Genomic DNA, 23,689 nt, shown 5'->3' with positions numbered 1-23,689 from the left:
GGAGGTAGTGGTACAGTAGTAAAGCAACCAGAGATTGTTTTGTTGTGACAGCAAAAGGGGGAGGGGCGGAGTGAAGGAGGAGTTATGGTCAGTTGTTCTGCAGAAGTGAAAGTGAAATCGATTCTTTGTGTATTTAGGAGGAAGTGAAGACTCATAAATAGAGGAGTACAGACAGCAGGGTGACAGCCGAGTTGGAGAAAGCCGATGGCAACCTGAGCAAAGCATATACGGTAACTTTCTTTTCAGAAAAGGGGGACTCTTCATATCATTTTATCGGGGGCTGTACTTTGTTTCCATTCATTTAACCGTCTGTTTTTGTCCTCATTCACCTCATTCAATCCTTTCTCACTATTTATGTAGCTTACCTTCAAAATACCCCTCTCTGGGGTTCTCTTGTTTTGAGCTACCGTTTTTCTATTCCTTTCTGTTTGCGTTCTCTTCTTCTAATGATCAGATAAACACTAGCTTTCCCCTCAAACCTGAGGAGTAGGTGACTTCAATTAATAAGCGAAAGTATGCCTCTGATGATTCATTAATAGGCTTTCTGCCCTCTCTTTTTCTCTCTCTCTCCCCATCTCTCTCTCTACCCCTGTCTCTCTCCCCCTGTCTCTCTCTCTCACTCTCTGTCTGTCCATTTTAACTATTCTCTGGGTTTCTTCCAGTAACTTTGTAACAGAGCCTATGTGAGATTTAAAGTAAAATGACGGAATAAATAAAGTTCCACAGCTAACCTATCTTTTCCTTATATCTCCCATAAACCTTTGCTTTTATAACTCTCTTCATCTGCTCCTCCTCCAATGGACTGTGACCTCCTGTGCAGTCTCTCTCTCTCTCTATATATATATATATTTATATAGCTCTCTCTTCCTCTATCTCTTTCTCTTCCTCTATCTCTCTCTCTTCCTCTATCTCTTGCTCTTTATCTCTCTCTCTCTCTCCAGACATAGTTTTTTCAAGGTGTGAATGGGACAGGATAGACCAATTTCTTTCCTCCACCCCAAGAAATTGTGAAATGGGAACGGGATCCTCAATAGTGATGTTGGCGGGTAGGATGGTAACGGAACCCATAATGCAGCTGTGTCTATGAACAGCACCTGGATGTGGGTTCCGTCTCCATCCCGTTTTGCAATATCCAACAGTCTGACTGTTTCTAGTGCTGTCAGAGGGAGAACAATACTTCATGTTGTACTTGATTCAGTGAGTGTCTTTCAGTGTGGTGTGGTTCAAGTTGACACTGAAAAAACTAACAGGTGATGTTCTTCAATGACACGTTTTCTCCCGGATTGCCAAACACACTATAAGACACCGGGAATTTCGTGTCAGCAAAGAATGACACCAGCTTCTATCTAGGACCTGAGCAGCTTGGTGCTATTTATTTGAGATAATGTTGTATATACAGTGTAGTTTGTAAATAGATTTATCGTCAGAGAGGGTTTCTGCATTGTCGCCCTATTCTTGTGTTCTAAATTCAAAATGGATTTTATTGACAGTATCAACTTTTTACATTGTCTGGGAACACTGCTAAATAAAATGTCCAGGGATATGTTTGTGCCGTCAGTTTACATTACACGGACCGTTTACATTGCAGTCAGTTTACATTACACGGACCGTTTACATTGCAGTTAGTTTACATTCGCAGTTACCGAATCAAATCTTATTGGTCACATGCCCCGAATATACCATGTGTAAACTTTACAGTGAAATGCTTAATTACGAGCCCATTCCCAAACAGTGCAGAGTTAAAAAGTAATACAAATACTTCCCCCCCCCAAATAAGGAAATAGTAACACAATAAACATAATAACGAGGCTATGCACAAGGAGTACCAGTACCCAGTCAATGTGGAGGGGTAGAAGGTAGTTGAGGTAATTAAGGTAATACAGTATGTACATGTAGGTAGGGGTAAAAGTGACTAGGCAATCAGGAAATAGTAACACAATAAAAACAATAACGAGGCTTTATACAAGGAGTAGAGTACCCAGTCAATGTGCAGGGATACGAGGTAATTAGGGTAATACAGTATGTTCATGTAGGTAGGGGTAACAGTGACTAGGCAAACAGGAAATATATTAAACAGAGTAGCAGCAGTGTATGTAAAGTGGGTCTCTGTGCGAGAGTTATGTGTTGCGTCAGTATGCATGTGTGTGTTGAAGTGTGAGGGTAGTATATGTGAGTGTTTGGGTAGGGTGTAGTGAGTGTGCATGGAGCCAGTGCAAGGGAGTCAGTGCAAAACAATTAAGATATATAAATAATGAAAGGGAGTCAACGTAAATAGTCCGGGTAACCATTTGATTAACTGTCCAGGAGTCTTATGACTTGGGGGTAGAAGCTGTTCAGGAGCCTTTTGGTTCACAGACTTGGTGCTCCGGTACCGCTAGCCGTGCAGTAGCAGAAAGAACAGTCTATGACTTTGGTGGCTGGAGTCTTTCGCAATTTCTCTGGCCTCCCTCAGTCACTGCATGCTATAGAGGTCTTGGATGGCAAGGAGTTCAGCCCCAGTGACTTTGTATTTGTATTTATTAAGGATCCCCATTAGCTGAGCAGCTACTCTTCCTGGGGTCCAGCAACATTAAGGCAGTTATATACAATTTAAAATATTACATTTAATTTCATAACCCTTTACCCAATACATTTAGTGTGATCCCTCAGGCCAATACTGCACTATCACAAATTTACAATAAAACATCCATGTGGACGTGTGTGTAGAGTGCGTGTCTTTTCATTTGTATGTGTGTTTGTGCCTGTGTGTGTCTCTCCTCACAGTCCTTGCTGTTCCATAAGGTGTATTTTTATCTGTTTTTTTAAATTTGATTCTACTCCTTGCTTCAGTTACTTGATGTGGAATATTCATGTAGTCATGGCTCTATGTAGTACTGTGCGCCTCCCATAGTCTGTTCTGGACTTGGGGACTGTGAAGAGACCTCTGGTGGCATGTCTTGTGGGGTATGAATGGGTGTCTGAGCTGTGTGCCAGTAGTTTAAACAAAAGTCAATCTCTCCTCCACTTTAAGCAACGAGAGATTTACCTACATATTATTAATGTTAGCTCACTGTGTGCATTTAAGGGCCAGCTGCCCTGTTCTGAGCCAATTGCCGCACCTGAACAGTAGTCCAGGTGCGACAAAACTTTATTAGTAAAGTTATTAGTAAAGATTGTAGCCTCTGTTGCGCCTTGAGTTCGAATGCTGAGCAGTTGCCATACAAAGCGGTGATGTAGGCAGTCAAGATGCTCTCAATGGTGCAGCTGTATAACTTTTTGAGGATCTGAGGACCCATGCCAAATCTTTTCAGCATCCTGAGGAGGAAGAGGCGTTGTTCGTGCCCTCTTCACGACTGAGCTGGTGTGTTTAGACCATGATACATGTATGTCCTTAGTGACGCGGACACCGAGGAACTTGAAGGTCTCGACCTGCATAGCAGGCATAGTCAACTTCTTATTCCACTTAGTTCGACTACGCTGAGACTTGGTGAACATCTGTAGGCTACTGCTCAAATTAGCCTGACTGTAGGCCTGTTGGCCAATGAGCCTGAACCAGCCGTGTTCCTAGTCCGGCAACCTTCATATATACAGTCCTTTCTGGCACCCGCCATGAGAACAGAACGATTTATTATGACCACATGAGTTTCTATACCAAAAAGGCTTTCTATGGCATAATGAGAATTCATTCAGATAGAGCTCTGAAAGAGATCATGACATTATTGAAAAAGTAGGAAAAGCCATTTAATAAACTGTCATTGCAATGTTGTTATACCATCTACCAAGTTCACCACTTACTTCCAAAACACTGGACCTAGCACCTTTTCAACATGAGAACAATGTTTTGTCATTGACTACACTTAGATGCAACAACTAGAACTTCTAGCACCGATATATTGAGGGAAGAGTTAATTGAGAGCTGTACATGTTTTATTTTATGTATGTACTTTGTATGTACTACCAAGTGAGTTTCCAATGGTATCTAAAGGCTTAGAAAGAGAGCTACGTTCCTCCCAGACCAAGGCATCCAGCTCCATGTGCCTTTTGGTCACTGGACGGGGCTCCAAGAAAACGGTTCGAGCCAACGCGGCTCATGGTTTTCACAAGAGCACCACTCTCTGCGTGAACGTCTTGCACGATACCAGGGTAAACCTCCTGATCATACTCCGCCACAAAACCACTTTCCGGTCAATGTTTCACTTAGATCTTCAATGGGCTGGAAGGCGTTGTGAGATGTGTTGGATTTTCCATCTTGGTCTGACGCGCACTTCTTTTCAACCAGAGAGTCACAGTCCATGGGCTGAAACAGCTGCAGTGATGTGGAAAGGAACAGAAGCAACTGAGTATCCTCTAAGTTATCTCTCCTGGACTGTCGGTGACAATCTGGAAACACAGGAAATTCTAAACGTTATGCACATTCGGAATATGTAATGTTGACATAGTCTAGTGACACATAATGTAGTGATAATATGTTTGTATAACAAATGTGAGATTTGACATAAAATAACCCACAACGATTACCTGGTGCGTCCACATTGTCCCACGGATTGTCTCTGGTGGGAGGTTCCCCATGCTCTCTATCTCTTCCTCTGAGATATATAAGAGCTTGTAGGCTGACTGATCTTTTGACAGTTCCTCAAATACAGTTCTTCCATATGGGAGGTCCTTGCTTCGTGCCACAATTCCATCTGCTTTTCGTTACACAGCTGCGTCTTTTCCATGTCCGGCTTCTCGGAGATTCCATGTGACTCTCTGGAAGCCCATTTCAAAGGGAAGGGTGGAGAGACAGCAGATATTATTTTTAGACCTATCCTGACCTGCACTCACAAAGTGTACAGCAGTAGCCTGAGAGATGGGCCCAGATAGCAGAGGGGTCATGCCGCATAGACGAGCTCAGTGACCAAAGTGAAATTGTATAATTTGTGGTATATCCAACACAGGTGTGGAGGGTCACCTGCTTGTGAGAATCACCAAAGTGAACTGCCTGGATTTCACTGGTGTATTTACACAGGTAAAGGAAGAAATGGCAGCCGTTTTACAGGCGCCTAACCAATTCTGCTATTATGTGTTTGTTTTTTGCATTATTTGTAACTTATTTTGTACATAAGAGCTTCTGGATATCAGGACAGCGATCACTCACCTTGGATTAGACTAAGATTTTTTCTTCAACAAGCAGGACGCACAGGATGTACTTCAGATACCCGACAAGGCCAACATCCCCGTCATTGGCAGGAGAAAGAGATGCAGGTACAGAGGACACAGGGCGGGGTGCCTTGTAAGGATCCGCCGACGGCGAGTGGGAAATCTGCCTATAGCATCAATATTACTTGCCAACGTACAATCATTGGACGAGGTACGATCACGAATATCCTACCAACGGGACATCAAAAACTGTAGTATCTTATGTTTCACCAAATTGTGGCTGAATGACGACATGAATAACATTCAGCTGGCGGGATATACGCTGCACTGTTTGCTTATAGATAGAACAGGGGGGGGGGGGGGGGGTCTGTGAAAAGGGGGGGGTCTGTGTATATTTGTAAACAACGGCTGGTGCACGAAATAGAGTATAGAGTAGAGAAATAGAGTAGAGTATCTCATGATAAGCTGTAGACTACACTATTTGCCAAGAGAGTTTTCATCTATATTTTTTGTAGCTGTTTATTTACCACCACAGATGGATGATGGCACTAAGATCGCACCCTAGTCAGCTGTATAAGGAAATAAGCAAACAGGAAAATGCCCACCCAGAGGTGGCACTCCTAGTGGCCGGGGACTTTAATGCAAGAAAACTGAAATCAGTCTTACCTAATTTCTATCAGCATGTTAAATGTGCAACCAGAGGAAAAAAAAAAACTCTAGACCACCTTTACACTACACACAGAGATGCATACAAAGCGCTCCCTTGCCCCCCATTTGGCAAATCTGACCATAATTCCATCCTCCTGATTCCTGCTTACAAGAAAAAACTAAAGCAGGAAGCACCAGGGACTCGATCAATAAAGAAGTGGTCAGATGATGCAGATGCTACAGGACTGTTTTGATAGCCCAGACTGGAATATGTTCCAGAATTCCTCCGATGGCATTGAGGAGTACACCACATCAGTCACTGGCTTCATCAATAAGTGCATCGATGTCGTCGTCCCCACAGTGTCTGTATATACATACCCCAACCAGAAACCATGGATTACAGGCAACATCCGCCCTGAGCTAAAGGGTAGAGCTGCCGCCTTCAAGGAGAGGGACTCTAATCTGGACGCTTATAAGAAATCCCGCTACTCCCTCAGACGAACCATTAAACAGGCGAAGCGCCAATACAGGACTAAGATTTAATTGTACTACATCGGCTCCGACGCTCATCAGATGTGGCAGGGCCTGCAAACTATTACAGACTACAAAGGGAAGAACAGCCGCGAACTGCCCAGTGACATGAGCCTACCAGACGAGCTAAATCACTTCTATGCTCGCTTCGAAGCAAGCAACACTGAGGCATGCACTAGAGCATCAGCTGTTCTGGATGACTGTGTGATCACTCTCTCCGTAGCCGACGTGTGTAAGACCTTTATACAGGTCAACATTCACAAGGCCGCTGGGCCAGACGTATTACAAGGACGGGTGCTCTGGGCATGTGCTGACCAACTGGCAGGTGTCTTCACTGACATTTTCAACATGTCCCTGATTGAGTCTGTAATACCAACATGTTTCAAGCTGACCACCATAGTCCCTGTGCCCAAGAATACTTAGGTAACCTGCCTAAATGAATACAGACCCGTAGCACTCACGTCCGTAGCCATGAAGTGCTATGAAAGGCTGGTCATGGCTCACATTAACACCATTATTCCAGAAACCCTATACTCACTCCAATTTGCATACCGCTCAAACAGATCCACAGATGATGCAATCTCTATTGCACTCCACACGGCCCTTTCCCACCTGGACAAAAGGAACACCTACGTGAGAATGCTAGTCTTTGACTACAGCTCAGCGTTCAACACCATAGTGCCCTCAAAGCTCATCACTAAGCTAAGGACCCTGGGACTAAACACCTCCCTCTGTAACTGGATCCAGGACTTCCTGACGGGCCGCCCCCAGGTGGTAAGGGTAGGTAACAACACATCTGCCACGCTGATCCTCAACACTGGAGTCCCTCAGGGGTGCGTGCTCAGTCCCGTCCTGTACTCCCTGTTCACCCACGATTGCATGGCCAGGCACAACTCCAACACCATCATAAAGTTTGCAGACGACACAACAGTGGTAGGCCTGATCACTGACAACAATGAGACAGCGGATAGGGAGGAGGTCAGAGACCTGGCCGGGTGGTGCCAGAATAACAACCTATCCCTCAACGTAATCAAGACAAAGGAGATGATTGTGGACTACAGGAAAAGGAGGACCGAGCACACCCCCATTCTCATCGACGGGGCTGCAGTGGAGCAGGTTGAGAGCTTCAAGTTCCTTGGTGTCCACATCACCAACAAACTAGAATAGTCCAAACACACCAAGACAGTTGTGAGGAGAGCATGACAAAGCCTATTCCCCCTCAGGAAACTAAAAAGATTTGGCATCCTTAAAAGGTTCTACAGCTGCAACATTGAGAGCATCCTGACTGGTTGCATCACTGCCTGGTACGGCAACTGCTCAGCCTCCGACCGCAAGGCTCTACAGAGGGTAGTGCGTTTGGCCCAGTACATCACTGGGGCTAAGCTGCCTGCCATCCAGGACCTCTATACCAGGCGGTGTCAGAGGAAGGCCCTAAGAATTGTCAAAGATTCCAGCTACCCCAGTCATAGACTGTTCTCTCTGCTACCGTATGGCAAGCGGTACCAGAGCGCCAAGTCTAGGACCAAAAGGCTTCTCAACAGCTTTTACCCCCAAGCCATAAAACTCCTGAACAGCTAATCAAATGGCTACCCGGACTATGCATTGTGTCCGCCACTTTACTTACTTTTGTGTCTTTACTTATCTATTGTTTACCTAATACCTATTTTTTAGTTAAAAACTGCACTGTTGGTTAAGGGCTTGTAAGTAAGCATTTCACTGTAAGGTCTACACCTGTTGTATTCAGTGTACGTGACAAATAACGTTGATTTGAGGTAGTTCTCTGCAAAGTCAATATGCACAATGATATCCTCTTTCCCCAGATTCTCCTTTAATTATCTCAGTTTGGAGTATTGGTGTCGAATGTTGTACACGTGTTTCACATACTTCTCTTTCAATCCTTTGGAGAAGTCCTCCAGTACAATCTGCAGTGTGCCACATACCTTTTATTTTACTGTCAAATGTACAGTGAACTTCTCCATGTTTCCCTCTTTGTTTTCCTTCTCTCTCTCTTCAGCTTTGTTTTTCCACTCAAACCACCATGTCTGCTCACCAGCATCAAAGTCAGATGTTTTAAGCTCTTTTGCTTGGCAAAGGAAGCACTCTCTGTATATGCACTCTTTCTTCAGGATCTCACAGCACAAAGACTTAATAAGGTTCTCAATGTTGCTGCAGCTGATCACTTTGTGATGCTGTAGTTTGTCCGCCATGTACTGGAGGTTGGCGCGGGTTTTGCAGAGACATGTGTCACTATCCTGGACTGTTGGCTTGACAACCCAAAAAGGACATATTTTGCAGAATTCATAGTAGGAAATGTGAATCTCTGAATATTCCCTCTTAAACTTCTGATAAATGTTCTGAATTGTGCCATTCAAGAAGCGCTTCTGCTTTTCCTTCTTGTACCTCGTTATTTTGTCCTTTTCCTCTGTTGTTGCTCTTCTGTTGTCATCACGTTCATAGAATGTAGTGGTTTTCTCTTCTGTGGCTATGCTAATTCCGTTACACTGATTTTTCCTGGAGTATTGAAGACTTGATGGCCTGTTGTCATTTGTCCTCATTGCTTTTGCTGAAAATCAAAATGTTCTGTTTGCGGCATTGTCCAGGCCATACTTTCTCAGGATGTTGCCACTGAGCATTTTTGAAGGCACTTGTTTGTCCTTGGCACTGGTAAATTTGATGATAAGGGCTTTAACTCTGCAATGATGGCATTTTGAAACAATAAAATCCTTCTCAAGTTCTTTGGAGTTTCCTTCATTTGGTGTTTTGTCTTTGTGGAATCTTGTCTCACCAGTTTCTTCATCAGGCGATCATACCTTTTTTGCATTTCTCAGCTTTTCCGCAAAGCATTATCAAGTTTGACATTTGCCATGTAAAGATCATTGGATGTTTTTGAGCGACTTCTTCCAACATTTTTCCTTCCAGCAAGTATTCGACTACTCATTTATGTTGCAGACAATGAGGAAGGGGTATCAGGGCTCCCTTCAGGGGCAGGTAAGTTAGGGGCAGGTATGTTGGCCTCATGTTCTGGCTGCAAGTCATCTGGTGACTGAGGTGGTGTGTTTCCTGATAGGTTGGTCTCCATTGCAACTGTTCTCTTTAAAGTCTGTCTTCTATTCCGTTGGTTGCATTTCCACTGCCATCTCTTGTTTCTTTGTTCTGCTTTGTAAGCTCAGAGATAGATTTCACTTCTCCCTTCTCTTTTTATTTCCAGTATTTCTCCCTGTCTTTTTGCAGATGTTCCTGGTATCGTATAGGATCATTTTTTATTTTGTTTCTATATGTCTGTAATTTCTAAAATATACTTAAGCATCAAAAGTAAAGTAGAAATCATTTCTAATTCCTTATATTAAGCAAACCAGACGGCACCATTTTCTAGTTTTTTTAAATGTACGGTTAGCCAGGGTTACGCTCCAACACTCAGACATAATTTACAAACAATGCTTGTGTTTAGTGAGCCCTCTTGATCAGAGGCAGTAGAGATGACCAACCATGTGATACACTGTCACAATGTTTTGGTAACTAAATTAACATTCTCTTCAAAAAACGTTATTAATGAGAAATGTGTCCTCAGTTGTGGAAATGACACCACTACCTATATTGTTTAAAAACAATATAAAGAGCATACACACAATACATATTGATATAGATTTAATTTAATCTTTCTCTAGTAGATAACATTAATAATAAATTACACATTATATAATGTTTTCTCATAGAAAAATATAGTAGAAGTGCAAAAGTCTGGGTCAGGGACAAGGGCAAAACAGTGAACTTGAGGTATAAAATGCATCTGATAAGTAGCTAAAATACTTGATTGAGAGGTGTGAAAAAAAAGTATGGGGTGATTGTAGTGTGAATTTAACAAATAAAGAATAACAATTATAATAATTTAAATACAATTATATCACTGCGAAGACACAGAAGTGCCCGTAGTTGCAGAATCACCATTAAATGACCAACATTGTTGATGAAAGTTAATTTACTATGAATTTCATAGATTGTGCTACACGGCCAACACTGCCACACACAATATGGCGCCATAAACTCGCGCTTTTGCCCTGCTTCACAAGGAAACGAGACTCAGGGAAACAACATTTGCACTCTACAGTTCCGCATTGTGGTTATCATGCAGTCATTCACAGCCAATACGAGATCGATCGACTAGGGCAGAGGGATACATTTTTGTCTATTTGAAAAGTTAGCTGTAATAAACACAAATGATTACTATACCGTTTAGCTCAGTTGAAGTGATGATTAGGTTCTGAGTTAGTGATGGAGAACATTGGTGAGACACCGTTTCGGATCACCCGTACCGTCCAAGCTCTGGGCTCCGCACTACGGGGAGACCCTGAAAATGTTTCCGATGCTAATGGTCTGGGTAGCGGTGACAGAATCTCGAGTGAGCCGGAGAAGCTTTGGTTTAAAGAAAGCAGCGCTAAGAATCTCCAAAACAGGGACTTCCTGTCACCCACTACGGTGCTGAATACGCTTTATGCAGACGGACAGGTCGGTGTGCTAGATAGCTAGCTTCATCATATTATTATTTAATTCATTTGAACCCCATTATATATTTCCTTTGAATTGTTTGCAGTTGGATGCACTGGTTATAACGCATGGGTTGACAGACAGACACGCTTTTCTTTTTGACAGGTTGAAGAGTCTTGAGAGATGTGGAGGTTCATTATTTTTACCCCGACCTATCTTCAACATCCACATGATGATTGTGAACAAAATAGAATGAATACGTTTTCATATTTGAGACCGTTGACATTGTCTTCATCGACATAACATTTAAACCCTGCGGCAAAAATTATTAACCCCTGACTGGCAAATCTAATGTGGGTCACTCACAGCAAAATGTGGCACCGTGTTTTTACATGGGGTCTATCATCTCGCGAGACCATCGCCAAGGCGTTGCGAGGTCACAGCCACAAAGTAATAAATCCCGCCTATTTGTACAATTTCTCTTTCTTAAAGTGTGATTTTCAACCTAACCTTAACCACACTGCTAATGTTATGCCTAACTTTAAATTAAGACCAAAAAGTACATTTTTGTTTTCATACATTTTTATGATATAGACAATTTTGGCTTTGTGGCTGTGGTAACTAGTGGAAACCCGTTTCTGACACATGCCAGATCTCGAAAGGTCATTTATGTATCAGAAAACCACATCATATGTTATAGCAATCTGTCAGTTGATGACAGTCGATGACGTGGAACTCAACCATTGGTTGATGCATGGTTTGAGCAGGGGATCGTGATCAAAGTAGTTGCATGGTTGCATTCCCTGCTCAGACGTTGCATGCGTGCCACGTCATCGACTGTGCCGTCGGGCACCAGATTGCTATATCATATGATGTGGTTAGCTGATACATAAATGACCTATCCAGGCATTGTAAGATCTGGCATGTGTCAGCCACGTCTGAGCAGGGGAACAGAACAGACTCATGCAGTAGGCAAATTAGGTCTATCCCACTGAAGGCAGAAGGCTACTACTACTGCAATATTGTTTTTCACTGTGTGATTGATAGTGTATATGTCTTAGAATTTGAGAAGAACTGTCTGCTATCCATGGACAGTATGTAAGTGTGATGTGTTTCTGTGTTTGTGTCTAGGTTCCCCCAGCAGTGATGGGTAGAGTGCTGTCCCTGAAAGGGTGTGGGGTTCTTCCTTTGGCTGGTGGGGAGGTCATGGGAGAGGGGCTGAGGGTGCGGGTCGACCGGATTGCTGCGTTTCAGAAGGTCCTGAGTGGAGTGTCGGCGTACCTGAATCCTCCTAGCCAGAGACAGGGCTGTGTGGTGCTCAACTGCCCAGCCCTTCACCCCAAACCCAATTTACCCTCCCCTGACACACTCACGCTGGGGCAACTACGCACCGTGCTGCTGACTGACCACTTAGGGGCGCTACTGAGGAGACAGGGGTGAGTTAGGACATGGCTTGACAACTCATCTGGCATTATGCCACTGTCCAGTACACTGTATATATCCGTGTTGTGTATGTTCATGCAGTATGTGCCGGCTTGGTTAAATATGTGTTATACTGAGTATAGAGGGTTTTGCATTATCACCATATCATATATCAGTGTTGGTAACTTCCCTGTTTTTCTCAGGTTTACTGTGTCCTGCTGCCCTGTGCTGCCTGAAGATAGCAACATCATCGTCTTCCTCCGAGTACTTGGCGTCGATTGGCCGTCAGTGCCGGTCAGCTGGACCAATGACGAGAGGGAGGAGAAGATGTTGGAGGCTTTACAGAATTCCCCATACAAAGAAAGAGAGGAGACAGATGGAGGAAAGAAGATGGAGGGAGAGAAGGAGCGGGGGACGCTCAGGGTGAACTTGAAGAGGGTGCTTCAGGAGGAGCAGCTGCCGGGGTATGACCCCAGCCTGGGTACCTGTACAGGTGAGACATGAAGGATCTTTGACCTAGGTTAGGACCTGGGGATTGGTTGTAAACGTGTTGACCTGTAATTAACACCTACATTGGCAAAGACAGAAGGTTTGGGTCAAATTGGTCAATACAATGGAATTATCTCATATGGAACTAAGTCTATAATGTGCCGCCTATAGATATGAAACTTGCTGTAATGTAGCCGAGGGAAATAGAACTTCCATAGCTTAACAGTCCATTATAGATTTGACTTAAGGACTGTCTGTAACATAATTCATGTGATTTTTTTCCTCAGTGCAAAGAGACAGTGTGTCTCATCTGGCCCAACTGGACAGGGCTACTGCAGACTGCACAGTGAGTCAAGCTTTCTATTCCCCAATGCTCTAAACATCAAGCTTTACACGTGTACTACTATAGTAATACTGTATCTATGGCCGTGTACTACTATAGTAATACTATACCTGTGGCCGTGGACTACTATAACGTCTCATGTTAGGTTTTCACATCTCTGATTGACCTAGGTATCCACAGCAACCGCGGTACATGTCACTTCCTGTCAAGATGAGTTCCGTCAGCAGCAGATAGCGATGCTATGGAGAGCCAGTGGTGCAACGGCGACACAGGTTTGTTTGACACAACGACACATCAACTACCACATAAAGGTGATCTGTACTTCACCATCACAGCAGGTTGGTGGCACCTTTAATTGTGGAGGACGGGCTCGTGGCAATGTCTGGAGGGGAATCAATGGAATGGTATCAGATACATTTGTTTCCGTTCCAGCCATTATTATGAGCCGTCCTCCCCTCAGCAGCCTCCACTGTTCACCATACTAACCAATAGAGGTGCACCCAGAGGTGAAAGTAATCCGGTGTGGTCCGGTAATAAATAGTGCCGAAACAACAGCGTACCAGTAAAATATGAGACTATCGCAATAATTAAAACAAAGATGGAAAGAAAACTAGGCTATTTCACAATCATTTGTCATTACCGCCTGTCGGCCGCATGAGAAATTAGCGAATAGTCTTGAAAACGGGTGATATACGCTCCAAAATGCAGTGTGGTTGGAGATGAACACAAACATTTTGCCAAGGCAGCGATGACTGGCTGCTGAGACTGAGACCCGCTCGGATAACAGTGGACACATCAATCAATTCAGGCTGTGAATTGTGTCCCTAATGACAATCACAGAATGACATTACACTTTTTGGTGTTTTTATAGACGTCTCTTTCCGTTCATCAAATGGCGGATGCGCTGTTTTTGATGCTAGAATTATGCCGGACGAATGTGCGCAGGTAGCCTACTTTTTAAAGTGAATTGTTTGACAATCAGATGAAACATCAAGCCTGGTTGTGTTCACGCCCCATTAAAAGGTAATACATTTTTACAGCCAAATGACATGTCGTTACTGTTACTGACGGAGCTGCTCTTCATCCCGGTGAAGGACTGCCTGTTCCATGATCTCGCCATCACGGTTGACAACTCCATTGTGTCCTCCTCCCAGAGTGCTAAGAGCCTTGGCGTGATCCTGGACAACACCCTGTCGTTCTCCGCTAACATCAAGGCGGTGACCCGATCCTGTAGGTTCATGCTCTACAACATTCGCAGAGTACGACCCTGCCTCACACAGGAAGCGGCGCAGGTCCTAATCCAGGCACTTGTCATCTCCCGTCTGGATTACTGCAACTCACTGTTGGCGGGGCTCCCTGCCTGTGCCATCAAACCCCTACAACTCATCCAGAACGCCGCAGCCCGTCTGGTGTTCAACCTTCCCAAGTTCTCTCACGTCACCCCGCTCCTCCGCTCTCTCCACTGGCTTCCAGTTGAAGCTCGCATCTGCTACAAGACCATGGTGCTTGCCTACGGAGCTGTGAGGGGAACGGCACCTCCGTACCTTCAGGCTCTGATCAGTCCCTACGCCTAAAAACCTTTAGGCCTACCTATATAAATAAATACAAAACTCAGGGTCACTGCCCAGCCTGTCAAGAATGGCGAAAATGATGTTTAACATCCCCAGTGGCTCTGCAAGTGTAGAGAGGATATTCTCTGCTGCTGGCCCGCTCTCCAGGCACCATCACATGAGCCTGAAGCCACAGACTGGCCAAACTCGTGTTCCTAAAAATGAATTCTAAAAATGAATTCAAATGCACTAATAAGTCATTTTTCAATTCATTTGTATTTAATTCTAAGTAAATCACAGCATGTATGCGCAATTTATAGACTATAATGATTTAATACCACAAAAATGTTGTTTAAATGGTGAGCGCTTTATGTCCCTACCAGCCTATTGTCACACTCGCAAATGCTTCACGATGTATTTATTTGTAGGCTATAGCCTTGAAATAATATAAATAATATAGCCTAAATAATTCATTCTTAGGCTCCCTGTCTGGCTCCTGACCTAATTAGAGTGTTTATATGGTGTTTAAAATGACATGTAGCCGATTTGAAATGATGTTAGCTTCTTACATTCACCTTTTCATGTTTATTCAAATACTTTTCATTCAAATCCATATGGTTTGGTTTCAAAACCTCAAAACCAAATGGTTGGTCCAGGAAGTCCCAAAAATAGATGGGTGTTGGTAAAATTGTGATTTTAATGAATGGAGCGAAAGTTTTTGTTGTTGTTGTGAGTGCAGAGCGGTTTTTAACGGAGCGGTTGGAAAGGACATGGAGCGCTCAACTCTGCATCGAACCCATGCAACTTATCCAGAATGCCGCAGCCCGCCTGGTGTTCCACCTTCCTAAGGTCTTCCATGTCACCCCGCTCCTCCGCGCACTCCACTGGCTTCCAGTCGAAGCTCGCGTCATCTTCAAGACCATGGTACTTGCCTGTGGAGCAGCAAGAGGAACTACCCCTCCCTATCTTCAGGCTATGCTCAAACCCTACATCCCAACATGAGCACTCTGTTCTGCCACCTCTGGTCTCTTGGCCCTCCCACTCCTAGGGGATGGCAGCTCCCACTCAGCCCAGTCAAAGATCTTCTCTGTCCTGGCACCCCAATGGTGGAACAAGCTTCCCCCTAAAGTAAGAAAACGTCTGAAAACGTCTGAAACCCGACCTCTTTGAAGAGTATCTTTTTAAAGCTAAAATATGTAACTTATTGTGCGACCCGACCAAATTCACATAGAAATGTGTGTTATAGATCTGTCATTCTCATTGAAAGCAAGTCTAAGAAGCAGTAGATCTGCTTTATGTGCGCTATTTTTATGTCTTTTACTTTCGGTTTTCTACACCAGCTTCAAACAATATTTTGCGTTAAATAAATAGATTTCACAGCGTTTTAGATGTTACAATGGTTCTCTACACTATAGTTGATTGTTTTGTCACATTAACAAAAATTAGGCGAACTATTCGAATTTTAGCAACCAGGAAATGAGGGCGTGATTTCTGCATAATGCAGCTTTAAATAACTCTCAAGGCGCCCCTCCAAAATGAAAGAAAAAGGCACTGGTCTTAATAGCACTGACTTTGCTGATTTAAATACTTTGTTGAGGGAAAATGTACTTAAAACGATTGTGATGGGTTGTTCTCTCACCTAGCTATCTTAAGATATGCACTAATTGTAAGTTGCTCTGGACAAGAGCGTCTGCTAAATTACTAAAATGTAAAATTGTTGACAATATTGCTTTATGCATCCACAAAACAGTCTCTCAACCTATCCTGGCTGCAACCAGATACATTATGAGTGAACTCGTTTTCCCTCTTTCTGTTTCTCAGAGGCATCTAGTTTGTGGACCAGTGAAGACTCCTGGAAGTCACCTCAGTGCGGCCCAGTATCTCCAGTAAGAACTACATCTAGTTTTATCCATTTGATTTCTCTTTAGTCCCAGCACCTAAGTATATCACTGTGCTCCACCATCTGCTCGAAGGTGATCTTTTCAGATCTCCTCGAGCCTCTGTATGTGTGTCTGTCCCATCGGGTCTTTGTTCGCCCTGTCCTATAGACTGAGAAGAGTGCAGATGAAGGAGGCCTCAGAGATGAAGTACGGAGAACAAGTCGAAGGTGAGTGTGCTCAATTTGTCTGAAGTGTGCTTTGAAACGCGTGTGTACTTTTTAATGTGTATGAGAGGCACTGATTTGTATGATTAGGCAGTGGTGAAAAGTACTTAAGTAAAAATACTTGTGTGCTACTTAAGTAGTTTGGGGGGGTATCTTTACTATTTATATTTTTGAGAACTTTTACTTCACTACATTCCTAAAGAAAATAATGCACTTTTTACTCCATACATTTTCCCTGACTCCCAAAAGTACTGGTTACATTTTGACAGAAAAATGGTCCAATTCACTCAAGAGAACATCCCTGGTCATCCCTACTGCTTCTGATCTGGTGGACTCACTAAACATAAATACTTTGTTTGCAAATTAATGTCTGAGTGTTGGAGTGGGCTCCTGACTATCCGTAAATAAATTTAAAAAAACAGAAAATGGTGCCGTCTGGTTTGCATAATATAAGAAATTTGAATGAATTAATACTTTTACTTTTTATTCTTATGTATATTTAGCAATTCCATTTACTTTTGATACTTAAGTATATTTAAAACCAAATATGTTTAGACTTTTACTCAAGTACTATTTTACTGGGTCATTTTCTATTAAGGTATCTTAACTTTTACTCAAGTAGAGCATTTGAGTACTTTTTCAATGACTGATTAGGGTATGTGATTTTTTTCCTTAATACTCCAAATCATTTTCCAGGCCAGACTTGGGATGACATCATCAAGGTCATGACCTCAGCCACTGTGAGGTTTGAGCTGCTCTCAACGGTCCATATGAGCCCGGTAAGTCTTAGCTGTGCCACTAGAGATTCTGGGTTCGAGTCCAGGCTCTGTCGCAGCCGGCCGCGACCGGGTGACCCATGGGGTGGCGCACAATTGTCCGGGTTCGGGTCGGGCTTGGCCGACAGGGATGTCCATGTCCCATTGTGCACTAGCGACTCCTGTGGCGGGCCGGGCGTAGTGCACGTTGACACGGTCGCCAGGTGTACGGTGTTTCCTCCGACACATTGGTGCGGCTGGCTTCCGGGTTAAGTGGGCATTGTGTGCATGTGTGTGTGTGCGCAGCTGTGCACACCGATAATTGTGTGTGTGTGTGTGTGTGTGTGTGTGTGTGTGTGTGTGTGTGTGTGTGTGTGTGTGTGTGTGTGTGTGTGTGTGTGTGTGTGTGTGTGTGTGTGTGTGTGAGAACTGGTAGCGTGCTGGCCTACCTTGCTCTCCAGGGAGTTTGTGCCTGGCTGGTGTTGTGTTGAGTCAGAGCTGACTGGCAGACTGACAACTGTTTTAACACACAGGTCACCCTGGACGTGCAGAGGGATGGCAGTGTGTCCACCAAAGGCCCCAGAGGCGGAGTCTTTGTCATGTACAACTGTGCTCGGCTCCACACCCTCTTTGACAGTTACGAGCGAGGCATGGAGAAGGGTGAGACACGCAAGGCAACATGATGATGATATGGTCATTTAGTAGACGTGACTGGCTTATCCGAAGTGACTCAGAGTACTGTATATTTCTAGTCCAACCACAATCTAACACTTCCACACCCACCTGAACCACACAGTTGAACATACACTACCAATATATAATAATATCAAATCAATCCAAATGTTATTAGTCACATGCACCGAATACAACAGGTGTAGACATTACAATGAAATGCTTACTTATGAGCCCCTAACCAACAACGCAGTTTCAAAAAATACGGATAAGAATAACAGATAAAAGTAATTAAAGAGCAGCAGTATAAAATAACAATATATACAGGGGGGTGCCGGTACAGAGTCAATGTTCGGGGGCACCGGTTAGTTGAGGTAGTATGTACATGTAGGTAGAGTTAATTAAAGTGACTATGCATAGATGACAACAGAGAGTGTCAATGGCGTTGAGGGGGAGGGGGCAATGCAAATAGTCTGGTAGCCATTAGATGTTCAGGAGTTTTATGGCTTGGGGGTAGAAGCTGTTTAGAAGCCTCTTGGACCTAGACTTGGCGCTCCGGTACCGCTTGCCGTGTGGTAGCAGAGAGAACAGTCTATGACTAGGGGGGTTGGAGTCTTTGACAATTTCTAGGGCCTTCCTCTGACACCACCTGGTATAGAGGTCCTGGATGGCAGGCAGCTTAGCCCCAGTGATGTACCGGGCCATTCGCACTACCCTCTGTAGTGCCTTGCGGTCGGAGGCTGAGCACTTGCCATACCAGGCAGTGACGCAACCAGTCAGGATGCTCTCAATGGTGCAGCTGTAGAACCTTTTAAGGATCTGAGGACTCATGCCAAATCATTTCAGTCTCCTGAGGGGGAATAGGTTTTGTCGTGCCCTCTTCACGACTGTCTTGGTGTGCTTGGACCATGTTAGTTTGTTGGTGATGTGGACACCAAGGATCTTGAAGCTCTCAACCTGCTCCACTGCAGCCCCGTCGATGAGAATGGGGGCGTGCTTGGTCCTCTTTTTCCTGTAGTCAACAATCATCTCCTTTGTCTTGATCACGTTGAGGGAGAGGTTGCTGTCCTGGAACCACACGGCCAGGTCTCTGACCTCCTCCCTATAGGCTGTCTCGTTGTTGTCGGTGATCAGGCCTACCACTGTTGTGTCATCGGCAAATTTAATGATGGTGTTGGAGTCGTGCCTGGCCATGCAGTCATGAGTGAACAGGGAGTACAGGAGGGGGCTGAGCACGCACCCCTGAGGGGCCCATGTGTTGAGGATCAGCGTGGCAGATGTGTTGTTACCTACCCTTACCACCTGGGGGTGGCCCGTCAGGAAGTCCAGGATCCAGTTTCAGAGGGAGGTGTTTAGTCCCAGGGTCCTTAGCTTATTGATGAGCTTTGAGGGCACTGTGGTGTTGAACGCTGAGCTGTAGTCAATGAATAGCATTCTCACATAGGTGTTCCTTTTGTCCAAGTGGGAAAGGGCCGTGTAGAGTGCAATAGAGATTGCATAATCTGTGGATCTGTTGGGGCGTATGCAAATTGGTGTGGGTTTAGGGTTTCTGGGATGATGGTGTTGATGTGAGCCATGACCAGCCTTTCAAAGCACTTCATGGCTACAGACGTGAGTGCTACGGGTCGGTAGTCATTTAGGCAGGTTACCTTAGTGTTCTTGGGCACATGCACTATGGTGGTCTGCTTAAAACATGTTGCTATTACAGACTTAGACAGGGAGAGGTTGAAAATGTCAGTGAAGACACTTGCTAGTTGGTCAGCGCATGTTCGCAGTACACGTCCTGGTAACCCGTCTGGCCCTGCGGCCTTGTGAATGTTGACCTGTCTACAGGTCTTACTCACATCGTCTGCGGAGAGGGTGATCACACAGTCTTCCGGTACAGCTGGTGCTCTCATGCATGTTTCAGGGTTATTTGCCTCGAAGCGAGCATAGAAGTAGTTTAGCTCGTCCGGTAGGCTTGTGTCACTGGGCAGCTCTCGGCTGTGCTTCCCTTTGTAGTCTGTAATGGTTTGCAGGCCCTGCTACATCCAACGAGCGTTGGAGCCGGTTTAGTACGACTCGATCTTAGTCCTGTGTTGAAGCTTTGCCTGTTTGATGGTTCATCGGAGGCATAGCAGGATTTCTTATAAGCTTCCGGGTTAGAGTCCCTCTCCTTGAAAGCGGCAACTCTAGCCTTTAGATCAGTGCGGATGCTGCCTGTAATCCATGGTTTCTGTTTGGGGTATGTACGTACTGTCACTGTGGGGACAACGTCATCGGTGCACTTATTGATGAAGCCAGTGGCAGATGTGGTGTACTCCTCAATGCCATTGGAGGAATCCGGGAACATATTCCAGTCTGTGCTAGCAAAACAGTCCTGTAGCTTAGCATCTGCTTCATCTGACCACTTTTTTATTGATCTAGTTACTGGTGCTTCCTGCTTTAATTTTTGCTTGTAAGCAGGAATCAGGAGGATGGAATTATGGTCAGATTTGCCAAATGGAGGGCAAGGGAGAGCTTTGTATGCATCTCTGTGTGTGGAGTATAGGTGGTCCAGAGTTCTTTGCCCTCTGGTTGCACATTTAACATGCTGATAGAAATTTGGTAAAACTGACTTAAGTTTCCCTGCATTAAAGTCCCCGGCTAGTAGGAGCGCCGGCTCTGGGTGAACGTTTTATTTTTGCTTATGGTGGAATACAGCTCATTCAATGCTGTCTTAGTGCCAGCCTCTGACTGTGGCGGTATGTAAACAGCTACAAAGAATATAGATGAACACTCTCTCGGTAGGTAATGTGGTCTACAGCTTATCATGAGAAACTCTACCTCAGGCGAGCAATAGCTCGAGACTTCCTTAGATATCGTGCACCAGCTGTTTTTTACAAAAATAGATAGACCGCCTCTGTTCTATCCTGCCGGTACATTGTATAACCAGCCAGCTGTTTGTTGATGTCGTTCAGCCACGACGCCGTGAACCATATTTACATACTATTTAGCAGAAGCTTTTGTCCAAAGCGACTTAGTCATGTGTGCATACATTTTGTATGGGTGGCCCCAGCGGGAATCGAACCCATGACCCGTGACGTTGCAAGCGCCATGCTCTACCGACTTAGCCACACAGGACCACAAACTACCATGTTGGATATGAGTACTAGTCCACACCAAGCAATATAAACATGTACAACCTTCATTGTACTATGTGTTTATTGTCATGGTGCATGTTCAGTTCCCATGTATTTGCCTCCCACAGGACTTTACCCTGAAATCCCAGAGGGCTCCCAGTTGGACTTCTCAGCTCTAAAAGAAGAGGTAGGCCCACAGTGTGCTGATCAAGGATCAGTTTGACCTGGGACCTCCCGAGTGGTGCAGTGGTCTAAGGCACTGCATCACAGCGCTAGCTGTGCCGCTAGAGATTCTGTGTTCGAGTCCAGACTCTGTCGCAGCCGGCCACGACCGGGAGACCCATGGGGTGGCGTACAATTGTCCGGGTTCGGGTCGGGTTTGGCCGGCAGGGATGTCCATGTCCCATTGTGCACCAGCAACTCCTGTGACGGGCCGGGCGTAGTGCACGCTGACACGGTCGCCAGGTGCACGGTGTTTCCTCCGACACATTGGTGCGGTTGGCTTCCGGGTTAAGTGGGCATTGTGTCAAGAAGCAGTGTTGGGTTGTGTTTCGGAGGACGCATGGCTCCCAACCTTCGCCTCTCCCGAGTCCGTACGGGAGTAGCAGCGATGAGACAAGACTGTAACTACCAATTGGATACCATGAAATTGGGGGTAAAAAAATATATATTTTTAAAAAGGATCAGTTTGACCTTTTAGGTCATAACTAGATGGACGGGGATACCTGATACCTGATCAGCACTTCGATTCCGAGACGCTTTGTGAATATCAGTGTTTAATTTTTACTTAGGTCCTCTAGAGACTGTCTCTCTCTTTCTGTTTCACAGGGGGAGTGGCTTCTTCTGTTCAATTACCTTATTCCATTCTCTGAGCTTCTCGACCAATCAGGACAGGTGTTGGAGTGTGATGGAGGAGGGGCCAGAGTCAACCTGAAGACTGAACAGGTGAGGTTTTAAAAGGATATATTTGTAGTGTATTGAAATATCAGTTGATAGCAAAAATGAAAACACGAAGCAGACTAAAGTCTTTGGTCCTTTATAAACCTGCAGGATGTAAAATATTGTGTGCTATAGACTGGAAAATAAATAAATGTGACTCTGGATGACAACATAATGATGTTTGTTTCCAACATTAGCGCTGTTTTCCTAAAGAAGTTTAGTCCGCTTTGTGTTTTGTTTCCTTGCTACGATACTAACGAGTATCGCGATACTGGTAGCGTCCCGACCTAGTTGATATAGGTGAATGAATGCTCATACAATGTATGTTTAATGTGTGTGCAATGTGTCTCCCAGATCTGCAAGTTCCTGGTGTCTCTCAGTAAGGATTTTAGCTCCTATTACAACAGAGTCCACGTCCTTGGGGTGAGCAATCAGTCATTTCACATGTCTGTCTGTCTGTCTGTCTGTCTGGCTGGCTGGCTGGCTGGCTGGCTGTTAAATTAGGTTAGAGTTAGTGGACAGTGCACTTTTAGAGCATGTGTCTCGCAGTATGTAGAATTAAATAAACGTTTGCATGTGTGATGCCCCCTATTGTTTGACACATGGAGATCCATGTGTTAATAGCCTCTGGTCATCCATACCATGCCTGAAAACATGGCGTACTGGCAGACAGCACAGCTGATTTGGATTTAAACTGATTTAAAGTTCCCACGTAGTTCAGTCCATAACGTTTAACCTCAATCTGTCTCTCTCTCTCTCCCTCTGTCCCCCTCTCTTCCCTTCTCTAAAGGAGCCGTTGCCTCACCTCTTCAATCAGATGTTCTGTCGGCTGCAGTTGTTGAGAGCACTGAGAGAGCTCTACCATCGCGCCCTGGATACTCTTCACCTTCCTCCCATCCGGCAGCTATAGCCACAAATACCCCAACTGTAGCCCCGAATATAGCCCCAACAAATGCCCCAAAATACCCCAACTGTAGCCCCGAATATAGCCCCAACAAATGCCCCAAAATACCCCAACTGTAGCCCCGAATATAGCCCCAACAAATGCCCCAAAATACCCCAATTGTAGCCCCGAATATAGCCCCAACAAATGCCCCCAAATACCCCAACTGTAGCCCCGAATATAGCCCCAACAAATGCCCCCAAATACGCCAACTAACGCCCCATGAACTGGCCCAAATATAAGGCTCAATATCCGCCGTAAATGATCACTAGCCTATCCCCTACATGAAATGCACATATAAATGTCCCTTTTACTACTGTACTGTAGCTATTATTAGGCTTTTACCCCCCCCCCCCCCCCCCCCCCCCCCCAACTAAAACCCTGTGAAGTCCTCTTATGTATATGTGACATACACCTTCCATCACTGCCCAGTCTATTTACTGTTGATAAAAGAAACCGTATAGATCATTTGCACCCCTCTGTGAAGTCTTGGTCTCCCCAGACGTATCACCAGTATCTCTGGTGTACCACAGATCCAGCCTCTACCGGAGACCCTCACTGCCTTTTGAACCAATCAACATCTACCTGTCTT

At 44.8% G+C, this 23,689-nt stretch overlaps 1 protein-coding gene and 1 long non-coding RNA gene across 4 annotated transcripts; one reads left to right on the top strand and one right to left on the bottom strand.

The window, feature by feature from the left end:
• Positions 1-138: 138 nt before the first annotated feature.
• On the top strand, positions 139-23,455 carry dalrd3 (DALR anticodon binding domain containing 3). 3 transcript variants are annotated; one of them, XM_029720066.1, is made up of 14 exons: positions 10,208-10,800; positions 11,911-12,215; positions 12,405-12,694; positions 12,978-13,036; positions 13,204-13,305; positions 16,405-16,469; positions 16,632-16,690; positions 17,384-17,466; positions 17,976-18,102; positions 21,344-21,402; positions 22,044-22,160; positions 22,509-22,577; positions 22,945-23,070; positions 23,117-23,455. In XM_029720066.1, exons 1-13 carry the CDS (start codon positions 10,567-10,569, stop codon positions 23,062-23,064), a joined length of 1,689 nt encoding a protein of 562 aa, XP_029575926.1. In that variant the 5' UTR covers positions 10,208-10,566; the 3' UTR covers positions 23,065-23,070; positions 23,117-23,455. The 3 variants fall into 3 exon arrangements, with proteins under 3 accessions (XP_029575927.1, XP_029575926.1, XP_029575925.1); XM_029720067.1 differs by lacking the exon at positions 10,208-10,800 and adding an exon at positions 139-230 and having other exon boundaries at positions 22,945-23,455; XM_029720065.1 differs by having other exon boundaries at positions 10,209-10,800; positions 22,945-23,455.
• On the bottom strand, positions 3,699-4,702 carry LOC115166245 (uncharacterized). The gene is made up of 2 exons (XR_003870291.1): positions 4,498-4,702; positions 3,699-4,359 (listed from the first exon to the last, which is right to left on the bottom strand). It is a non-coding gene; the product is annotated as an uncharacterized LOC115166245 (long non-coding RNA).
• Positions 23,456-23,689: the final 234 nt, after the last annotated feature.

The sequence above is a fragment of the Salmo trutta genome, chromosome 28 (genome assembly GCF_901001165.1).
Source record: "Salmo trutta chromosome 28, fSalTru1.1, whole genome shotgun sequence".
NCBI classification, from domain to species: Eukaryota; Metazoa; Chordata; class Actinopteri; order Salmoniformes; family Salmonidae; genus Salmo; species Salmo trutta.
This window is presented reverse-complemented; position numbering and strand designations above follow the sequence as displayed.